Source organism: Microtus pennsylvanicus, chromosome 9 (genome assembly GCF_037038515.1).
Source record: "Microtus pennsylvanicus isolate mMicPen1 chromosome 9, mMicPen1.hap1, whole genome shotgun sequence".
NCBI classification, from domain to species: Eukaryota; Metazoa; Chordata; class Mammalia; order Rodentia; family Cricetidae; genus Microtus; species Microtus pennsylvanicus.
Genome location: NC_134587.1, coordinates 45,941,051 through 45,962,317, shown reverse-complemented (window position 1 = coordinate 45,962,317; position 21,267 = coordinate 45,941,051). Strand labels below are relative to the sequence as shown.

Sequence of the window (21,267 nt, the reverse complement as noted above, 5' to 3'; positions counted from 1 at the left end):
GCATGGGTGTAACATCCCAGCCCAGGCAGCCTGGCAGACATGCATCAACACCAGAGGTCTCTACTAATGAGAAATTGTGGCTCAGAGAGGGGAGGTCACCTGCCCAAGGCTAAGCAGCTAGAATGTGGCAGACACCACACTTGAACTCAGGCCTTGGGTCAGCAGAAGTGACTTTTCCTGGGGATTGTAGGGAAAGCAAGGGCTGAGGGTCCTCCGGGCCCAGATCTCAGGTGTGACACGGACACCCTAGAAAACCACAACTAACCACACCTTGAAAATCCCACGGTAGCCAGGAGGCTTTCAGAATAAAAGTTAATCTCTCTCATGGCCCATGAGACTCTAGCAGTCCAGCTCTAGTTGGCTACCAACATCGCCCCATCCCCTCTTAGTTTGTATGCTCCAGGCATGCCCAGTGTTGGGCAGTGTTGGCCTCCATGCATGCCACAGCCATTACCATCTTCACCAGAGCAGTTAGGACTTCCTGTTTGAGACCCTCACAAGATCAGGCCTTCTGGGGTTCCCTCACTGAAGAAGGTGGGGAAGGCTGCTCCTTCCCCTCTAGCTGCACATAGTCTCTGGGGGTGCTAGAGGATGCTAGGGGTGCTATAGGAGGTGTGAGACTGACAGAAGGGGGGCTCTATGCAGCCTTTGAGATGCTGATATGGGACTTTTTGCTAACATCCCTGTTTGGGGGGGGTCATCTATACTCCTGTGAGAAACCTGTAAGCAAGTCCAATAAACTCATTGGCTTCCTAAGGTGGACTTGGGTGGAACCGTTCCTTTGGTCAGCCATCGGGGCTCTATGTGGGATGTATTAATATTTGTTCATATGACCCCAGGGAAATTCACTCAAAACCCAGCCTCCCTTCAGTTTCTCGTGTTTCCTACATCTCTGTAGCTTAGATGGAGGACTAGAACAGTAATGAGATGAGTGGGCACAGGATTGGAGAGATGGATGTTGTATTAATGATGGATGAGCGGATATTTGTATACATAGAAGACTGGAGGGCTGGGTAAATGGATGGACCGAAGTTTGGAATACAAGGATAGTTGGATAAATGAATGGGCAACAGTTTATATGAATGAATGAATGAATGAATGAATGAATGAGAGGCTGGCTTGCTGGCTATTGAATGGTAGGTAGATGGATGAACAGATAGATGAGTGGATGGATAGATGGGTAAATGATGGTTTAGTGGATGTATAAATGGAAGGATTAATTGGTGGGTGGGTAGATGATAGGTGGATGTATCGGTAAATGGATGGGTACACGGGTGGGTGGATGGTGGGTGAATAGATAGTAAACAGATAAATAGATGGAAAAGTAGATATATGGGTGAATGGATGGAAGCATAGGTGGGTGGATGGGTGTGTGAGTGGTGGATGGGCAGAAGGATGGATGTATAGGCAGGGGATGAACAGATAAATGCATGGGTAGATAAGCTGAAAAAACAAGTAGACAAGAGACAGGAGGCTAGACAAATAGAAAGAAAACAAGCATTTTGGAAAAGGCTCTATAGTCCTGGCCACTCACCGTTGACCCGTAGGCCATACCGAAGTCCTGCACTGCCCGCCACATTGGTCGCCACACAGCGGTAGCTCCCTGCATCAGAAAGCTGGGCTCGTTCAATATGAAGAACTCTCCCATCAGTTGAAACTGTCACCCCTCTCTGGGTAGAGATAGGCTGGCGGCCCTTGAACCAGGAGACATCTGGGAGAGAAAACACGTGCAAACATCCTATCAGCTGTTGGCTGTAGGGGCATGCAGAGAAACTTCCAGAGTGAACACACACTTCTTCCAATGCTAGAGACAATCAGAGTTCTTAGGAAGGGAACTGAGGACAGAACACAGCAGCATGACAGGAGACAGGGCCAGTGACTGAGAGGAAGTTCCAGGAAAAGGGCTAGTCAGCTAGAGTAAGTGATGTGGGAGTCCCCTCTGTATGCTGGGAATACCATTGGTTAATAAAGAAGTTTTTTTGGGTCTGTGATAGGGTAGAGCAGAACTAGGCAGGGAAAAACTAAACTAAATGCTGGGAGAAAAGAGGCAGAGTCAGGAGAAGCCATAGACCCACCACCAGAGACAGACATGGTTGGAACCTTGCTGGCATGCCACAAGCCTCATAGTAAAATATAAAATAATAGAAATGGGATAAATTAAGATGTAAAAGCTAGCCAATAAGAAGTTAGAGCTAATAGGCCAAACAGTGATTTAATTAATACAGTTTCTGTGTGGTTACTTTGGGAGTCTGGGGAGCCAGGAAACAAAGCAGCCTTCTTACTACAAATTGGTGTTCCAACATGTGCTAGCTAAATCCACATAAAACCTGAGAGAGCTTGAAGAGTAATTCTAGGCAAAAAAGGACAGAGTTTAACACAGTTTCTTGGTAGTCACAATTTTTTTTCCTAGATGGGCTCACGGTGAGCAGGGGTGACGCGTCTATTTAAGAGAGGTGCAGGAAAAACTGTGTGGCTTCTTTTTTTAAAAAAAGTGGTGGCTTCCTGGTTCACAAGCACAAACAACTCTAACTCTTTCTCGGGGGGGTCTGGCTATGGAGCATTTAAATGGGGTCTGTGAGCAGCATGTTACAAACTGCTTAATGGTTCACCATAGAGCCACTGTATACTTGGAACTGGGGTGGTGCATGCAGCTTGCAGAGGCATTGAACATGCCTCCATCATGCTGGACAGGGCAGAGCAAGCAAGCGGCGCCCTCTTGGCCCTAGCCACGCCCACTTGGCATTAAAAAAATAGTTCTGGTCAGAAAAAGATTACAGATATGCAATAAGGACATTTTCAGACATAAAAGACCTCTAAATTGGTCACAGTTTGTTTTAAAAAAGTATGTAGGCTTGGAAGAGAGAAGATAAAGAGTATAGAGAGTCATAAAAGGAAGTAAATATTTTAGAAAAAATAAAACAAAGTCTTTAAAAAGACAGAGTACAGACAGTAATAGACTAAAGTAGTAAAGATAATAAAATAAATATTAAAAAGTAATAGAGTAAAAAATAACAAGTCACTTATTAGATAGAAAATACACAGAGACTCTAGATTAAGTATATTATTGTGTTTTCTTTGAATTTTTTGACTGCAGAGATTTGATTCTGGGGATTGCTAAACTAAACCAACATATATACTTTAAATTATCTTAATTTCAAAATATGGGTCTAAGGATTTGTTGCTTTGGAAAAGAGGTTCTGCTTTTGTTTCCAAAGAGAATAAGAACCTGTGGATTCATTCCAGGCTAATGTAGTTTGATGGACCAAGACCCCCTAAAAGGTCACAGTGAATACCCCTAAAAATACTTTACCCAACAAAAAGCAGGAAGCAGTTTGGAGAGAACTATGCCTAAATTCTCAAATATTGTTTATAAATCTTTGTTTACATTTAAAGAGGGATATGATATAGAAATACATAATTTGCATTAGTATGGCTCTTGGTCTATTGATGTATATTTCTGCTCTTGATTAAGGTATTGTGATTGTGCAGTTATTTTAAAAATGCAATGTGTAATTAAGAAATATAGGTTAATAGACAGTCATCTATAATAGTCAAGCTTGTAGCCATGTTTGTTAGGTTTTCTAGATCTATAGAGATATATTTCAGTTAGATAGGTATTCTTCAAATATTTCAGAGTCCTTCAGAATATGGCATTTAAAATGTTTTAAGAATTTAGGAGCTGGGCGATGGTGGCGCACGCCTTTAATCCCAGCACTCGGGAGGCAGAGGCAGGCGGATCTCTGTGAGTTTGAGACCAGCCTGGTCTACAGAGCTAGTTCTAGGACAGGCTCCAAAGCCACAGAGAAACCCTGTCTCAAAAAAAAAAGGAGGCTCCTTATGGATTTTGCTAGTCATTTGGGCAAGAAACTGCTCTTGCCTGGACTGCTTGATGTTATGCTGTGTGAACTGGACATGCAGGACTCACGACTGCTGAACTTCCCTAAAGGTAAGATGGTACTTTGGGGTTCCTACTTCAGAATGTCTGCCAGACATTCTGCAAGACACAGAAAAAAGTGACTGACAAACTGCTAATATAGGTGGAACTCTCTTTGAAATTTCCTGCTTCATGGAAAAGTCTTAGATATTACAGGCCTGTAGGCTGAAGATGGATGCTCCAAAGATACAAAAGAACTTTGGATGACTGTCCAGGAAGTGAGATGTCTCTGTCAATTCTAGAGTTTTGGAACTTGTTTACAATGCATTTCCTGTTTACTTAGGTAATATTATATCCTTCTGGAGTCTTTGATGGAGTTGAAAAATAGATAATTACAGCTTTCCTTAGTTATGATAAAAGATAAAGTAGATATAAATATTGTAACTATAATTCTTGCTTGATACCTATTTTATTATATGTAATTTTACTATGTTAAAGTTAAAGCCTTCCTTTTTATTTAAACAGAAAAGGGGGTGATGTGGGATTCCCCTCTGTATGCTGTGAATACCATTGGTTAATAAAGAAGCTGTTTTGGGCCTGTGATAGTGTACAGCAGAGCTGGGGGTGGGGGGAGCGAACTAAACTGAATGCTGGGAAAAAGAAGGTGGAGTCAGTGAGACACCAGGAGCCACCACTGGAGCCACCACATGGCTGGAACCTTGCTGATACGCCACGAGCCTCATGTAAAATATAAAATAATGGAAATAGGTTAAATTAATTAAATTAAATAAGCTAGCCAATAAGAAGTTAGAGCTAATAGGCCAAGCAGTGATTTAATTAATACAGAGTCTGTGTGGTTATTTTGGGAGTCTAGGCAGCCAGGAAATGAACAAGCAACCTTCTTACTACAAGTAAGGCAGAACCAAAGCCAGCCAAGCCCTCTCCTCTTTCCCATAACCACCCTCACCCAGGAGAACAAAGAACAGTGGTTCTCAACCTTCCTAAAGCTGCCACCCTTTAGGACAGCTCCTCATGTTGTGGTGACGCCGACCATACAATTATTTTCATTGCTACTTCATAACTGTAATTTTGCTACTGTTATGAATCATAATGTAAATATTTGATATGCAGGATACCGGATATGTGACCCTGCAAAAAGGTTATTTGACTCCCAAAGACATTGTGACCCACAGGTTGAGAACCACTGGCATAGAAGGCAAGCACCCTTGACAGTCTCAAAGGTAAGGATGGAGCACTGTACCTATCTACCCAGGGGCTCCACAGGAGGTAAGTACTTCCTGGGCTCACCCACCCAATGCAAGTGACTGTCCCTAACTTGTGAGGGGACAGGAAATGGGCCTCCCTCCTGGCATACAGATAAGTCCCACCCTAGCCTGGATGTGGGCACTCGTATGATTCACCCAAGTGCCTGGTTCTTTTCTTCCATATGGTTTGGGAGAAACAGCTGGAGGGGATACTATTCATCTGAAGCTTGTACCAGTCCAGGGATGCTAGACCCTCTGAACAGAACTCATACAGGTTTGTTCCTGACATGCATACAACGCTCTGGGCACTTGCAGCCCCTTCCACAGGGGATTAGGACTGGCTAGAGCAGACTTCTGGCCAAAGGGAGGGGTCTTACCTGGAGGGGGCACACCTGAAGCCAGGCACTCCAAGGTCACTGAGGCATTTTCCAGAACCGCCTTGTTGACTGGACCTGGCTCGATGTTGGGGGGCACTAGGGAGTTACAAGGAGAAACCACTCTTACAGGGTGTGGGCTCTGGGCAGCCCCAGTCCCGTTCTTTTGTCTTTTCTCACTTCTCCTAAAGAGTTCTGGTGACAAGCTCACATCCATGGACCAAGGAGCAAGGTGACTACTGAAAACACTTCAGGGTCTACCAGCTACGGCCACTGCTTTGTCTTGGCACTGTCTACCCTTTGCAAGGTTAAGCCCACAGCTGTGAATCTAAAACTTCCACTCTTGGTACCAAGGTCCCTTGAGGCTTTGAATTCCAATCAAGCTGTAGCCCTCACCCAGAACCCTTAGTGTTACATTCTTCTTGCTCTCCCCTGCCAGGTTGGTGGCCGCACACGTGTAGACACCTTCATCTCTCAGGTCTGCCTTCTCAATCTGGGAGAGAAAGGTCTGGGATGAGAGGAAGCCATAGGGTCTAGGACCAGGCCCCAGTCAGAAAGAGGGTAGGATGTAAGAATGGTTGCCAGGGGTAGGTGGAAGCCTTGCAAGGGAGCCATGGGCCCCACACCCACATTCCTGGGCTCCTCTCAATTCCCATTATATCACCTCTGTCCTTTTCCTCTGGTAGCTAAGCTTCCAGGGCCTGGACTGGGCTAAGGGACCCCTCTATTCCCCAGGCATAGCACCCAAGGGCTATTCAGTGTGTATATGCCAAGGGACTCTGATGTCCACCGTCTGCAAAGGCAGCTCAGGGGCTCCAGGTCCTCTGTGGAGTTGCTCTTTGACAGCCAGTCCTGGGTCTCTAACCGTACCTGAAGTCTGCCCCCTGAGGTTGCCATGGCCACACCATCCTTCCACCAGCGGAGGCTCGGGGTAGGCACTCCGGTACCGATACACTGGAGGGTCACAGGCTGCAGGAAAGGGGCTGTGAGGTTCTCACCACCCATGATGTGCACTGAGGGGAGCTCTGGGCAGGAAAGATGGAGAAAGCTTGAGTCAAGCTCAAGAGTTCTGTGATGGGCACCCAGTAGTTTCCTAAATGGCTACAAGGGAAGGTGTGGCTTCGAAGGCCTGGCCAAAGGAATGGCCTCTAGAACCCCTGTTCCCCAAACACCTGTGTAACGGAAGGGGCTCCCCACAGAGAGCCAACTTAACAGTGCTTTCCCTTTGCAAGTTCTCCCAATCCATGCATCCACAGGTCCATCTACACATCCATCCATGCATCCATGCAACCATCCACCCACCCATTCATCCAACCACATATCCACCCATCCATCTACCCCCCCACATCCATCTATCCACACTCCATCCATCCATCCATCCATCCATCCATCCATCCATCCACACATCCACACATTCATCTACCCATGCTCCATCCATCCATCCATCCACACACATCCATCTATCCACACACCATCCATCCATCCATCCATCCATCCACACACATCCATCTATCCACACACCATCCATCCATCCATCCATCCACACACATCCATCTATCCACACACCATCCATCCATTCACCCATCCATCCATCCATCCATCCATCCACACACATCCATCTATCCACACTCCATCCATCCATCCATCCATCCATCCATCCATCCATTCACACATCCACACATTCATCTACCCATGCTCGCTCCATCCATCCATCCATCCATCCATCCATCCACACACATCCATCTATCCACACACCATCCATCCATTCACCCATCCATCCATCCTCACATCCATCCTCACATCCATCTATCCACGTACCCTCCATCCATCCATTCATCTTACCACACATCCATTGATACATCCATCCACACACCCATCCATTTATCCATCCATTCACCTACCTGTCCATCCATCCGTCTACCTACTCACCCACTAATCCACCTCCCCATCCATCTAGCCCATGCATTCACCAGCTAAACCACCCATCCATCCATCTTGCTGACCACCTAACTGCCTATCCGTACATCCAATCAGCCATCCATCCAGTTATCCATTCTATGCACCTATCCACCTATCGTGTGTGTGCACAAGAGTGTTTAGTGTCCATCCTATGACCAAAACAGCTGTAGGCCCCACATAAAATAAAGGAGACCACCGTGCTGCCCTTTTGGAGGTCCCAGAGCCACAGAGCTGGCATAGAGAGGGACAGTTAAGTCACTCCAGAGAAGTAGAGTGGTCAGCAGTAGCCACGAGAGACTGAACAGTGAGGCCGAAACATGTGGTAGAATCAAGAAAGCTTCCTGGAGGGAAGGGCAGACCTGAAAGACAAGGAGGAACTAGACAGACTCAGAGGCAGGACAGTGACACTTATTAAAGATTTAAATAAGGTTAGATGTGCCCAACTGGATGAGAGTGGAGGCCGGAGGCTGGGAAGCCCCCAGGCAGCTAGACAGCAAGTGTGATAGGCAGCTAAGACAAGCCTCTCCCACCCTCATCTTTGGAAGTCCAGCCTAGAAGTCAACACAGAGGAGACAGGACCATTCCCAGTCTGCCATGGCCTCCAGCTCTACCACCCCCACTGTCTCAGGTCGCCCACTGCCTCAGAGTCCCCACTCCAGGGACCCGCTCACCATGCACAGAGACTTCCACCTCGGCCCCAGATGTCCCTGCCTCATTGGTGGCCTGGCAGGCAAAGAGGCCTGAGTGAGCCTGCTCCACATGGCTGATGTGCAGTACAGTCCCCTGGGAGGCCAGCTGCACTCCAGCCAGATCCTCGGCTGGGCGGCCATTCTGCAGCCACCTGCCGGATGGAGAGGGGGTCAAGTCACCTTGCGGCCTCCCTCCCATGGGTTCATGACCGTGTTTATGCCTCTTGAATGGCTTCCCTGTCACCCTCCCTTTCCCACAGCCCACATTCTGTCTGCCCCCACCCTGGCCAGTTTCACACATACTGGATGGTAGGCACCGGAGATCCTGATGCCTGGCACGGAAGATCCAAAGACTGTCCCACGACGGCAGTCACCTGACCCTTGCCTTCAGCCACCAGCAGCTGTGGGGGCACTGTGGGCAGGACATGCTGTTGGATGGCTGGAGCTCATCCTGGCCTTAAGTTCTGCCAAGGCCCCAGTGCCTTTTAGTTCCCCTCAAATGCTCCCCCAGGAGACCTTCCAGGAGCAGTAAAGACTGTAAGAGGGGCCTCTATGGCCTCCCCAGAGACCATTTATTTCATGTCTGTCCTCAGTGGCCTGGAGTCCTGTCTGCCTTGTAGTCTGCTCTCTGTCTTTTGTCCACATAGAGCCATGTCTGGGAAGGAGGAACTGAGTGTCCGCAGAGCAGACTCTCACCCACTCCCAGCTTCAGGTCTCACAGGTCCTGGACCATGCCTATTCTGTGGACAGAAGACGGAGCATCATCCTTCCCGGAGAGGCTAGTCCTGGACCGTGGGTGAGAGTGAAGATCAGGACCCCATAGCTCAACCTTGTCTCTCCCACCGCGTGTTCCCAGGTCTCATTGTCCACCCATGGCACACAGGAAGAGGGTACATATGACTTCCTTGCCACCCTCCACCTCCTCTGGGACTAAGCATGGAGTGGGCGTGGGAGGAGGCCTCTCCGCAGCCGGCTCACCCTGCACCTCCACGGAGTACTGCAGCACAGCCTCTCCGGCAGGGCTGCTGGCCACGCAGCTGTAGAGACCACTGGATGCCTCGCCTGGGCTTTCCAGCTGCAGGGCACCGCCTGCCTCCAGCCATGTCCCGTTGCTGTCCATCACTGGCAGCCCTTCGTGCTGCCAGGAGATGGTAGGGGGTGGATGGCCTCTGCTCACACACTCCAGTGCCACGGGCCTCCCAGCCACGGCCTGCACCAGGTACGGCCCTCCATCAGCACCCTCGATGGTAGGTGAAACTAAGGAAGAAACGGGGCAGTCTCGAGGATCAACAGTTACAGTCAGGCTCCCCAGCCTCCTTCTATTGGCTGGACACAGTCTCTTCTACCCAGCCTCTCTCAGACCCTCACTGGAAGAGCCTCATCCCTCAGGCCCTGAGTCCCCTCCCCACCCCTGCTTGTATCTCTTCTGCTTCCGCTATCACCCAGAAAGCTTGTCACCAGGAGAACACCAGCCTGTCTCTTGAACAGGGACGGATCTCCAGGACTCCAGACAAGGCCACTACCTCTAGGAATCTCCTCACCCCTAGAGTGAGACAGCAGATGGCTAAGGCAGATCTGAGCCACGAGGTATGGCTTTGGGACTCCTGACATTTGAAGTGTTTTCAGAGATCATGGCGGCCAAGCCCAAGGGGTGTGGGGAACGTGTCCCTCAGCTCTGAGTTGTAGAGCCGATAGAATGACCACCAGGTAATACTATGCCATCATGAACTGGGACCCAAGATGCTTAAAACCTTACTAGGGTTCTTAAGCTCTTGGGAAAGGTAATAGGCATGCAGTTTTTCTTCTACTCCAGAGGTGTCAGAGCCTCTTGGGAGTCCCTGGTGGCAGGTGCTACCGTGGGCCCACCGTTTCCTCAGCTCATTGCCTCCAGACTCCGGCACCCAAGCCCTCTGCACCTATGTGATCAGAGCATCTTTGCTGACTTTACCAGGGGACAAATAACTCCTGCTGATCCTCAGACTGTTTCTGGACTCCCCAAAGCACCCTGCTCTGCCTGACCCAGAGGCAGAGACAGTGTTTTGAAACATTGTTTCACTGTGTAACAGCCCTGGCTGTCCTGAAACTCACTCTGTAGACCAGGCTAGCCTCAAATTCACAGAGATTCACCTGCCTCTGCCTCCCGAGTGCTGAGATTAAACGTTGTGTCACCAATGCCTGGTGAGGGCTCTTCCATTTTTTCTGAGCCCACTCTTCAGGATTGCAAATTCATAGATGTGACATCAGACCCTCCCAGGGAGGGATAGGGCCCATGCATCCCTGAGGTATGAGTTGGGCAAGCTTCTCCATCCCATGGGAACACAAGAAGTCAAAAATACTTAGGTAGCTGATTCTACTGCATATCAGCCACAGGCCCTGGACCTCCCTCTAAGCCCTAAGCTACACACAGTTAAAGCAGGGATCTTCATGCCACCCTGGGAAATTTAGTGAGGAGTGGGGGTTTCACAGTCTTCCAGGAGGAGCTAGACTCTGCAGGACTCCTACCCAGGCCCTGCCTCCAGCCCCAGTTTCCTCATCTGTGCAGGAAAGAAAAGGCAGCAGGCCCAAATGAACCCTGCCCTTGAATCACCCATTTGCCTTCGCACACTCCAAGTGGCTACCTCTCTCACTGACCTTCAGAAACAGGCAGAAGTCACCTCACACTTCCCACACCAGCTGCCCACTGCTGCAAGCCCCCTGGTTGCTTACCATAAACCTCCAGCCTGGTGGATTTCTCGGTGACTCCTGCAGGGTTGCTGGCCTGGCAAGTATAGAGGCCAGTGTCAGAACGCTGGGCCTTCACCAGCTGCAGCTGCCGGCCACCCTTGCTGTAAACGACTTCGGAGCTGGGGGCCAGCAGGGTCCCATCCTTGTGCCAGATGATGTCAGGGGCTGGCATTCCTCGGGCCTCACAGAGGAGCTGTGCCGTGTGGCCCTCCAGGACGGTCACCTCTCCTGTCTCATTAGAGCCCCAGATAGTGGGAGGTGCTGGGGACAGAGAGGAGCATGAAGTGGTCACAAATTGACTCAGTCTCTGGTGTCCCTTGAACCGCATGCACACATCACAGGCCGTAAGGACTGGCAGACATGAGGGAGAGGGAAAGGGTCTGAGACACAAACAGAAGAGGCCAGTTCAGGGACATGCCAGTGTGGGAAGCAAACCCAGTCACTAGGGGTGGGGACGGTGCAGGTGGGGAGAGGGCCACAGGCTTGGGTTCTGGAGCCCACAGTTCCTCTAACTCACTGTATGACCTGGGGTAGGTCCTGTCCCCTCTCTGGGCCTCGGGGTCCCCATCTGTGGAGGAACTTTATCAGGGCTTCCCCTAGGGCAGGGCACTCACAACTGGCACCCAGGTCGATGACCGAGGCACATGGATACAGTGTGACATCACCCTACCTCCCAGAACCATGCCCTCCTAACTCTGTCCCCTGAGGGCAGTGACAAGAGGCTCCGTCTGAGGCCAATGTGTCACAACCTGTCTGTACCTCTCTACTCAGCTCTCATTTTAAAATTTATTTTATTTGTTTATTTGGGCATGGTGATGTGGAGATGTAGTCCACACGCACACACGCGTGTGCACACACACGCATGCACACACATGTGCGTGTGCATACACATGTTCAGATGGGTGTGAACATGTGCACATGGGTGCACACACACACAAAGGTCAGAGGTTAACATCTGGTGTCTTCCTCTATTAGACTCTGCCCCTTACTTCCTGTAACACTGAATCTGGAACTCAACAGTTCTGCTAGACTAGCTGGCCAGAGAGCCCCAAGAGTCTCAGCCTCCCCAGTGCTCCCCAGTGACTGTCCAGGTGAGGTGGCCATCTTGGAGGGCCACGCAGCACAGGCATGTGGCCACCATGTCTAGATTTTTACACACGTGCTGGGAATTTACCAGGTGAGCCTTCTCCCCAAGCCCTCAACTCCCGCTGTTAGCACGGGGCATGGGTGCAGGCTGTGCCCACTGCTGAGCTACCAGGAAGATCAACTCTTTGGATGTTTGTTGGTGCAGTTCTGCAGTGCTAAGGGCTTTCTACATGCCAGGCAAGGGATTCACCCACTGAGCTATGCCCCGGGCCCTGGCTGTACCAGTTTTTCCTGTTCCTTCCACGAATGCACCCTGTACTGGCTTCCTCCTTATACTTGAGATACTAAATTGCCTTTTATCACTTCCAATGTAAACAAGAGCAACTGATGTAAAGAAAGCCAAAGAAACCATCATCCAACACGCAGCAGAAGTGGTGAGGATGTGAAGTGATAGTTTGGGGAAATATGGGACCACGTGCCCTTGGCTCCTGCTAATGCCCTTGCTCCCCTTCCCAGGTAGCAGTGGGAGGGGCCAGGAGGCACTGAACTCACAGTGGATGCTGAGCTGAAAGTCCTTGGCCTGCTGGCCGGCTGGGCTGAAGGCCACACACTGGTACCGCCCTTCATCACCCAGGTGACTGTTGATAATTCTGAGAACCTGGCCATCCTCCTGGAGCAGGGTGTGAGGGTCCCCTGGAAGGATGGGCCTGGAGAGAAGCCATTGATCAGGCCAGGGTGTCTGCAGGGCAGCTGCTCAAAGAGACTACAGCTTGAGATAAGAGCGGCACTCCCTGGGTGCCCCTGAGAGGAGGAATAGGGTGTGGGCCTCCCGTTCTGTGGCTTAGCACTCAGCCTTGAAAAGAAATGAGTTTCTGACACTGGCTGCAAAGAGAGTGCATCTCCCAACTGTTCCATTAAATGAAGGGGCCAGATCGCACGGCTGTGCACGCATTGGCTGACTTGGGGAGAATATTTGGGTTTGCTGGCTGCTGAATGTTCTGGAATTAGATGGTGGCACAGCTGCGCAGTGCTGTGAACTCAATAGCTGCTTTAAAATAGTTAGACGTACACTGTGCAGCTTTTCCACGGGCCTCTCATCCCCAGAATGAGGGAAATTAAAGAATTGACAGGGCCAAGGCAAGATGTTACCGAAGTGAGAACGGGGTCTCCTGGCAACCACCCAGGGGTGAGAGACACCGACACTGCCCTCCACCCAATGCTGGGTAGCACATGTCACACCCATTGGACAATCTCAGGCGTCTCCAATCCCGTCCTCAGCACCCATATAATCCATTGAGAGGGTCACTCACTGCCCATCCTTGGTCCACTCCACCTGGGGTGTGGGGACCCCTGAGGTCTGACACTCCAGTTCCACATCAGCACCAGCCAGGCCCAGCACCTCCTGAGCAGTCCCAGCTCCCAGCAAGGAAGGAGGGACTAGGGGTGAGAAGGGAGATGGAAGAGGGATGGCTCAGCCTCCACACCCCTGACTGACCACAGGACCTTTCTCATGATGGTCCCCTGGCCTGCACACCCTACCCTCCAGAGAAGCTCCCCAGACATTGCTGGATGAGCCCCGGCCCCTAAGTTAGCAGCAGCCTGGACTGCACATGTGTGATGGTAAATCTTGCCGACTAGATGAGATTTAGAACAAGAGATTTGGAAACTAATCTGACTGTGTCTGTGAGGGATTTTCTGGACTGGGTTAACTGAAGACTTCCTAAATGTAGGTGCCACCTCCTACAAGCTGGGGTCCTGGATTGCATATCAAGTACAAATCTAACTGAGTGCCAACATTCATCTCTCTGCTTCCCTACTGTGGATGTGACAGACTAGTCACTTCAGGCTCCCGTGGCTGTGACACCCCATCATCGTGGCTGTGACACCCCGTCATGGTGGTTGTGACACCCCATCATCGTGGCTGTGACACCCCATCGTCATGGCAGACCAACATTTGAACTATGGCCCAGATAAACCCTTCACCCCTTAAGTTGCTTTTGTCAGATTTTTCAGCAACTAAAACTACGCAGAAGTCACTGCCTTTAACCATGTGACTGTTCTCTGGGTGGTGTGCTCTGTAGGCTCCTAAGGAGATGGTCTAGGTTTGTGGTGGCCCCTTTGTGACCCTTGCTGTCCCCTGACACATGTTTGGGAGTGTGGTCCTCACTCACTGAACACAGCAAGACTGAAATCCCTCTGGGCGCTCCCGGCCTGGTTCTCAGCCCGGCAGGTGTAGAGGCCAGAATCACTCTCCTGGATCTTGGGGAAGTAGAGGGAACGGGCACCATCCAGGAGGTGATGGTCACCTGCCTCTGGGATCTGAGGACAAGAGTTCAGAGGGGGGGAGTATGAGCAAGGAGGGAACAGAGGCTAGTGGAGCTGATGTGACCAGAGTCCAGTTCCCTCCTGCCTCTAAACCCAGGCATCCCCAAAGACATGTCACATACCTCCCTATGCCACCTCCCTGAGCACACACAGAACCCCCCATCCCAACCTCCCCTGGAGATACCCACCAAATGCCCATCCTTGAGCCACACCACCTCTGGGACTGGAAAGCCATTTGCGTCACACTCCAGCGTCAGAGGCTGCCCAGCCAGTCCCGACACGTTGGTCATGCGCCCCTCTTCCCGGATGCTGGGGGGTACTTGGAGAGCAAGGAAAAGCAGAAGGGCAGCTCCCACTTTGGCCGAGCTTGTCAGCTAGAACAGGCCACCCATGTCCCACTCCACTCCAGGTCCTCAAGCCTTTTATCAGCCTGCCACTGAGACCCCCGAGGACCCACCGTCTTTCATCTCTGTTGGTGCCTCATCTGACCACAAGGGCACTACATACCTCATGTGGTCACAGCAGCTTCGCTCAGGGACCAGCACAGCCCCTTCCCCACTGGGAACAGATATGTACTCTGACACCCAGTTCGAGAGGCAGGGTTCCTGGACATATCCAGTTCTCCCTGTGACCAGGTGTCACACCCGGGAAGCCCCAAGTGAGACTCACTAAGGTTGGCTCCCGTGTGTCTATAGGCATCCTCTCAGGGAAGTCATTGTACAGCAGACTGGGAACAAGTGCATTTCAGACCGAGAGGGCCAGCTCATCCCAGCAGCAGCAGGGAGTGCTCCCAGCTGTCCTGTCCTTGTGGACAGGGGCTAACTCTGCACTGGGATCCCTGGCTGCAGGGGTAGGAACGCTTGTTGCTGGTGAAAGATGGATGGTACACGAGCCTCAGCTCATGGGGTGGGCCAGAGCTCTGCACACTATCATGCATGTTTATTTTATTTTATTTATTAACTTTGTGTGCGTGTGTGTGTATGAGTGTGTGTGTGCACGCATGCATGCACATGTGAAGGACAGAGAACAATCAGGGATGTCATTCCTCAGGTGCCATCTACCTTCTGTGTGACAGGATCACTCCCTGGGATTAAGAGCATACAACATAGAGTAGCCTGGCTGACCAGTTCCTGGGCATCTCCTATCTTTCCCCAGAAAAGGGGCACAGTGCAGTGCCCAGCATTTTACATGGGTCCTGGAGCTCAGACTCTGTTGTGAGGTATTATTTTAGCTAGACAAAGATGAGTTACGTTTGTTTATTACTTTAACAGTGTAAGGGCGTGTTACTTTGTTCATGCTGCATTTGTTTAATTATGTAAAGATATGTTGCACCTGTCTCCCCTTGCTGCCTAAGGCACCTGACTGATCTAATAAAGAGCTGAGTGGCAATGCCTAGGCAGGAGAAGGATAGGCGGGGCCAGCAGGCAGAGAGAATAAATAGGAGGAGAAATATATGTCCAGAAAGAACAGGAAGAGCAAAAGAAGGAGGAGAGAACAAGGGACATGCCTGGGGCAAGAAGTGAGACTGATGCCAGCCAGCTGGTCATAGGGAAGCAGTAAGATATACAGAAAAAAGAAAGGGAATAATCCCCAGGGCAAAAGGTAGATAAGGAGAACCAGGTAAATCTAAGTTAAAAGAGCTAGCCAGAAACATGCCTAAGCTAGGCCAAGCATTAGTAATTAGTAATAAGTCTCCGTGTCATGATTTGGGAGCTGGTTGGTGGCGCAAAAGAAAAAGCCTGGTGCAAAACTCAGGTTGTCATGGTTGCGTGGCAAGTGCTTCACTGACTGAGCTGTCATCTTAGGTCATTCAGACACCTACATTGTCCCTACAGATGTACCTGGTGAAATGGGGTGCCCTGTGCAAAGCCCTCAAGCCCCAATCCTTCCTGGCCTCTGGGGATGGAGATTAAGTGTTCATAGCATCCCTTGTAGGAAGCTTCTGGGCCCTGGGGCCCAGGCATCATTGTGGGTCTCCCTGGGGGAGGCAGATACAAGCCTGTTCCCAGCCTCCACCTCTAAGGCCTCGGCTTACCATAGACCACCAGCTTGGCTCTCCTGGATGCAGAGCCCACCTCATTGGTGGCCTGACATTCATACTCTCCGCTGTCTGCAAGAGACACTGAGGACAGGAACAGTGACCCTTCATCCAGCACTGCTACATCTTCCCGGCCATTCAGAGGCTCTGAGGATGGGCCCCTCCGCCATGTGATTTGTGGCTTTGGTGTCCCTAGCAGGGTACGCAGAATCATCAGCCAAAAAATGTCACACACTGCCCCTCCATGCCAGCACTGTCCCATCACATCCCCTTTGCACATGTGGCTGACCCTCATGGTGGGTGGTCTCAGACTCCGTCACCCCCAGGCCAGGAGGAGGAGCCACCTCAGATTAGCAGTATTTGTCCCCTGTCCCCATACAATACTGAGCATCCATAGGCACAAGGACAAAACCCATTTTCTGATTCTCAGGGAGGTCCCAGGGGCCCTTCCCACATACCTACTGCCAGCCCTGAATTCTCCTTTCTTTGCCAGCTCTGACTTTGAAATATTCCACAAAACACTACTGTCAATGGGCTTTTACTGCTCAGCGTCATCCCCCTTGAGGATCAGGGGCTTCCCTGGTCACTGCTGCACCCCAGCTACCAGCACAGCCCTTACACACTGGGTACTCCATGAATGAACAAGCCTGCTGTGCTCAACATGGCAAATTCTGCCTCTGGAGCCAGGCATAGGCAGTGGGAGATGTTGACTCTTCCTGTCCTGTCCCTCCTTTCACAGCATGACCAAATTTGGGGCAGCCACACTCTGGTCACACACCCCAGTCACAGAGGAGAGGTGATGATGTCCCTGAGTATCCCAAGGGCTTCCTTGTGCCAGACTCTTGGGCTATGCCCACCGCTGTGTACCTTTGGGGGAAGTGCCAAATACAACCTGGGGTGGACGATCCCAGAGAGGATGCATTACCGAGAGCCTTGGGTGAGGCTGGTGACGCCGAAATCTGGCTCTGATGGTTCAAGGATAAATGTGGGAGAGATCTGTGTGGACACTGTGGGACAGCTTGAAGGTAGCAAGCAGGCTGAGTTTGATGGCTTGCCATGACTGTGTTCCTGCCTGCTGTTTCTAGAGCGCAACACTAGGTGGCACTATGATCAAGGCTCCCACCTGTTCTTGAGCCCCTCTCCTGCCTGTCTCCTTAGGGCTATTCAGGGATCTCCCAGGTGCCCTGCTGCTGGCGATGGAGCTTCTGAGGCCACCAACCGTGGTGGAGATGGCTCATTTTACCCACCAGCCACAGACAAGCCCAAGAAGGTGGGTCCTGAGGCAGTGAGGTCTTTGGAGGATAGTGCGGAGCTATTTCCCCTCCTGGGCGCCAGGCACGGGTCTGGGAGCCTTGACTCACACCTCCTGCCTTGAGACCTCACAGCAGTGCCCCCACCATGCAAATGAGGAGACTGTGGCTCAAAAGGGAATGTAAACCTCCAGGAAGGGCCGAAGCCAGGATCTGTCTGGACAGCTGGCCCTGAGGAGACAAGTGGACCCTCACCCGCGTTGCCATCCCAAAGCAAACCCAGAAAAGGCTGACTTGCTGGGCCCACTAAGGGAAAGCATGGTGAAATATGGTAACCCCACAATCAATCCAAAAGGACCCAAGAGCTGCCCTTAGCCCCAGCTGTCACTTTTCCAGATGCTATAGGGGATTCATAGACAGACGGACTGGAAGTCAGGCCATACTGAGTCACGCATTGGCTGTGTGTCATTATGCAAATTGCTTAACCTCTCTGGGACCTGATAACCCTAATAAAGAGATACTAATGGCAAAACCCATCCTATAGAGTTGTCATTGTGATTCCATAACCCCCATAATCCAAGGAAGTCACCGAATAATCAAATTCCTGGAAGCTTGGCCAGCGCTTGCTTCCTAGCCTCACACTGGGCTCGACCTCACCTCGGGCAGGGCACCGCAGACTGGCATTCTCTCCCGCCACTCGCTCCAGTAGGCCCTCGGTCTGGTCAGCCCCCCAGTGTGGTGGCTCTGTGGGAGGTAGCAAGGCAAGTCCATAACCCTTAGGTCTAGCAATCCTTTTCAGTAAGAGATGGGGAGAGCGGGTCTCCTCCCAGAACCCCAGTCCCCAGCGTCCCAGAGAGTCCTGCATCAGAGGCTGGACCTGTGCTTCGAACACAAGAGGTGTGATAGGGTCATGTCAGCGTCCTCCCGACAGCATCTTACTTCTACTTCCCAACAGTGACAATGCTAGTACTGATCTGGAATATTCTGTGACCTTGCCTATCACTGGATCCCCTTGCAGGTGAAAATCTGGCCAGGGTTGTCCATGTAGTAAACCAGAGAGCAGAGTCAGACACCCGATCCCTGACCACAGTCCCACAGGGACTTTGCACAAGGCCCCTAGGGTCACAGGCCACGGGTCATCTGTGCAAATCAGGGAGCCTACATGGTGCCTCAGGAGAGCATCTCAGGGGTGTGGGCCACGGCAGCAGGAGGGAAGGTATGGTGGACCCGTGTTGGAGCTCGGGGACTCACCCAGCACACGAAGCTCCAGGTTCCAGGTGTCGGTGCCAGCGATGCTGGAGGCCTCACAGCGGTACAGCCCAGCATCAGAGGTCTGGACAGCAGCAAAGTGGACAGAGCCCTGGGGTCCCTCGCCCCTCAGGGCCATCCCATCCTTGAACCAGCTCAGCTGGGGTTCTGGGTTGCCCTCGGCTGCACAGTTCAAATCAAGGGCTTCTCCCGCCAGCACCTTCAGGACTCGAGGGCCGGGCTGCACCTGAGGGGGAACTGGAAGGGTTCCAAGGATGAGCATCATGGTAGGCTGCAGAGTTAGGGGTCTTAGAGTCCCAGCCCATGCTATAACCTTGATATCAGCAAGCAGCAAAATCATCACGGGGGGTGGGGAGACCTAAGGCAGACCCTCCTCCTCATCGCCCAAGCAAGACCTGTGGACCATGTGGCCTTGCTTCCCCACACCCTGAAAGAGCAGAATCCAGCTTCCACTTGGACACGTGAATACACTCAATGCATCAATCCCCTACCCTACCCTGTGCCCTTGAGAAGTACCACTTGTTGGGCATATAGGGAAACTGAGGCTCCGGAGGCAGGACTGACTCAGAACAGCTGAGCCGGGTTGGAGCAGTGCACTCAGAGTAGCTACACAATCTCAGCTCTGTTCCCTCCCCACACTGTGGTCCTTGGCTCCAGCTGAGCCTCAGTTTCTCCTTGGAGCGAGCACCCACCCCCAGTGCCCCCCAGCCACACCTATGGACTGTGTTTGTATTTTCCAGCCATTTTCCCACACTCCGCCCCGTGAGTCCTCCTACAGGGTGGAGAATGTCACACCCAGTTTGAAGATGGAGAAACTGAGGCGTAGAAAGATTTTCCTCCTCTTCCGGATGGAGAAAAGTGGATACCGCAGCCCTGAGTCTGAGAGTCCAGACTGCTTCCAGAAGGCCCAGCCTGTGCAGGCCAGGAGCGTCCATAGAACCCAGGCCACACTGCTCTTCTGGGCCATCAGGCAAGCTGAGGGACTCTGATATTGTCCCAGTCTCTAAGGCACAGTCAGAGAGTAGCCCAGGCATCGGAACCTAGCCCCTGACCTGCTGCCTGGAGGTGCTTGGGAGGATGCAGGAGCATGGAGTTGTCTATGCCGCATCCACTGTGCTACACCCACCGTCTTTGCCACATCTCAGTCTGCACTGCTCTGAGCCCTTCTGATGGCTCGGGTTGGGCATTGTTGTAGTCCCACTCCACAAGGTTCAGGGAGAGCAAATAGCAGGCCTAAGGCCACACAGAGAGCTGGGAGCAACGCTGAGACTCAAGCTCGGCTATGCCGTTTCTGTATCTGCTTTCACTTCCACCCCCACCTTCCTCTCATTGGCCAGGGCAAATCTTCTCTTTCCACGCCCCCAGCCCAGGCCTCAGCCTATCTGTCTGTAAAATGGGATGCTGGCTCGGGCAGGGCTGGCACGCATCTGTGAAAGGTTGGGGACGCTTGGTTGGGAGGACAGATGATGTGTCTAGCCGTCCAGCTGGAGCGTGAGGGACACAGATGAGTGAGTACTCGCAGCTGTTCCCCATTACCCGCAGCCTTCAAGCACGGATTTCAAGTCACGAGCAACAATGCGGAACATCATTATCTGTCTACCCTCCCCTTGTGGGTCCCACGAGAGTAGCAGGTGAACTGGGCCATGCTTGGTTCTGTTTTAGGGTTTCCCCGGGGCTCTGGGATGTGACGGACATAGGATGACTTTTTAAAAATGTTTCGAGGGGCCCCCTAAGTGTGCTAGGGACCAGCATCACAGTGGGTGCCTGGGAAACAGGAGCCCTCACAAACATCAGCGGGCCTATTATGGGGACATAGGCATCTTGCTGAAGCAGAGTGCTTTGGAAGGAAGGTTCTCCTGGCAGGAAGAGCCTTTAGCCCCATGAGCCTTTGCAAAGCTACAGCCGGGCTCCCAAGTTGTGTGACTTCAGCCGAACAAAGAGATCCTTGGAACCACTGCTTCCTGTGTCTCCCTACTCTTGGTCCCCACTGGATGCTGTTGGTGGTGGGCCTCAACAGCCTCCCCAGACCCAGAGCCAGGAAGAGGGATGGCTGGCCTGGTACTGTAGAGCCTGAGAGAACCTGGAGGGCAAAGCAAGACAGGGAGATAATGGATGGAGTGAGAGACAGCCACCAGGGGGCCCTACCTTGAACCTTGAGGGTGTAGCGGCGAGATGTGGCCCCTGCGGGGTTGCTGGCTGTACACTCATAGTGGCCATTGTCATCCACCTGCGTCTGGGCCAGGCGCAGGGAGCCCGATGGGAGGAGATCGTACCTATGGGAGAGGGGAACACCAGGGAAATCTTACTCCACCCTGACCAGAGAAAGGCTTGAAGATCCACCTCCAAGGATCCGGTTGCCTCCCCCAGGCAGCCTTCCCAGACTGAGGTAGCATCTACCTTCAGGCCTTGACTCC

General features: G+C 51.8%; 1 protein-coding gene across 1 annotated transcript in view; it reads right to left on the bottom strand.

The window, feature by feature from the left end:
- The window catches only part of Hmcn2 (hemicentin 2), a 155,436-nt gene that overhangs the window by 66,572 nt on the left and 67,597 nt on the right, over positions 1-21,267 (bottom strand). Inside the window, exons 23-38 of the mRNA XM_075985770.1 lie at positions 20,999-21,126; positions 18,836-19,090; positions 18,242-18,328; positions 16,332-16,526; positions 14,485-14,615; positions 14,143-14,290; positions 13,282-13,408; positions 12,524-12,678; positions 10,868-11,146; positions 9,140-9,418; positions 8,465-8,573; positions 8,144-8,313; positions 6,384-6,538; positions 5,910-6,006; positions 5,517-5,612; positions 1,535-1,711 (exon numbers count right to left, since the gene is read on the bottom strand). Coding sequence (XP_075841885.1) covers positions 1,535-1,711; positions 5,517-5,612; positions 5,910-6,006; positions 6,384-6,538; positions 8,144-8,313; positions 8,465-8,573; positions 9,140-9,418; positions 10,868-11,146; positions 12,524-12,678; positions 13,282-13,408; positions 14,143-14,290; positions 14,485-14,615; positions 16,332-16,526; positions 18,242-18,328; positions 18,836-19,090; positions 20,999-21,126 — 2,588 coding nt within the window. The remainder of the gene's footprint in view (positions 1-1,534; positions 1,712-5,516; positions 5,613-5,909; positions 6,007-6,383; positions 6,539-8,143; positions 8,314-8,464; positions 8,574-9,139; positions 9,419-10,867; positions 11,147-12,523; positions 12,679-13,281; positions 13,409-14,142; positions 14,291-14,484; positions 14,616-16,331; positions 16,527-18,241; positions 18,329-18,835; positions 19,091-20,998; positions 21,127-21,267) is intronic.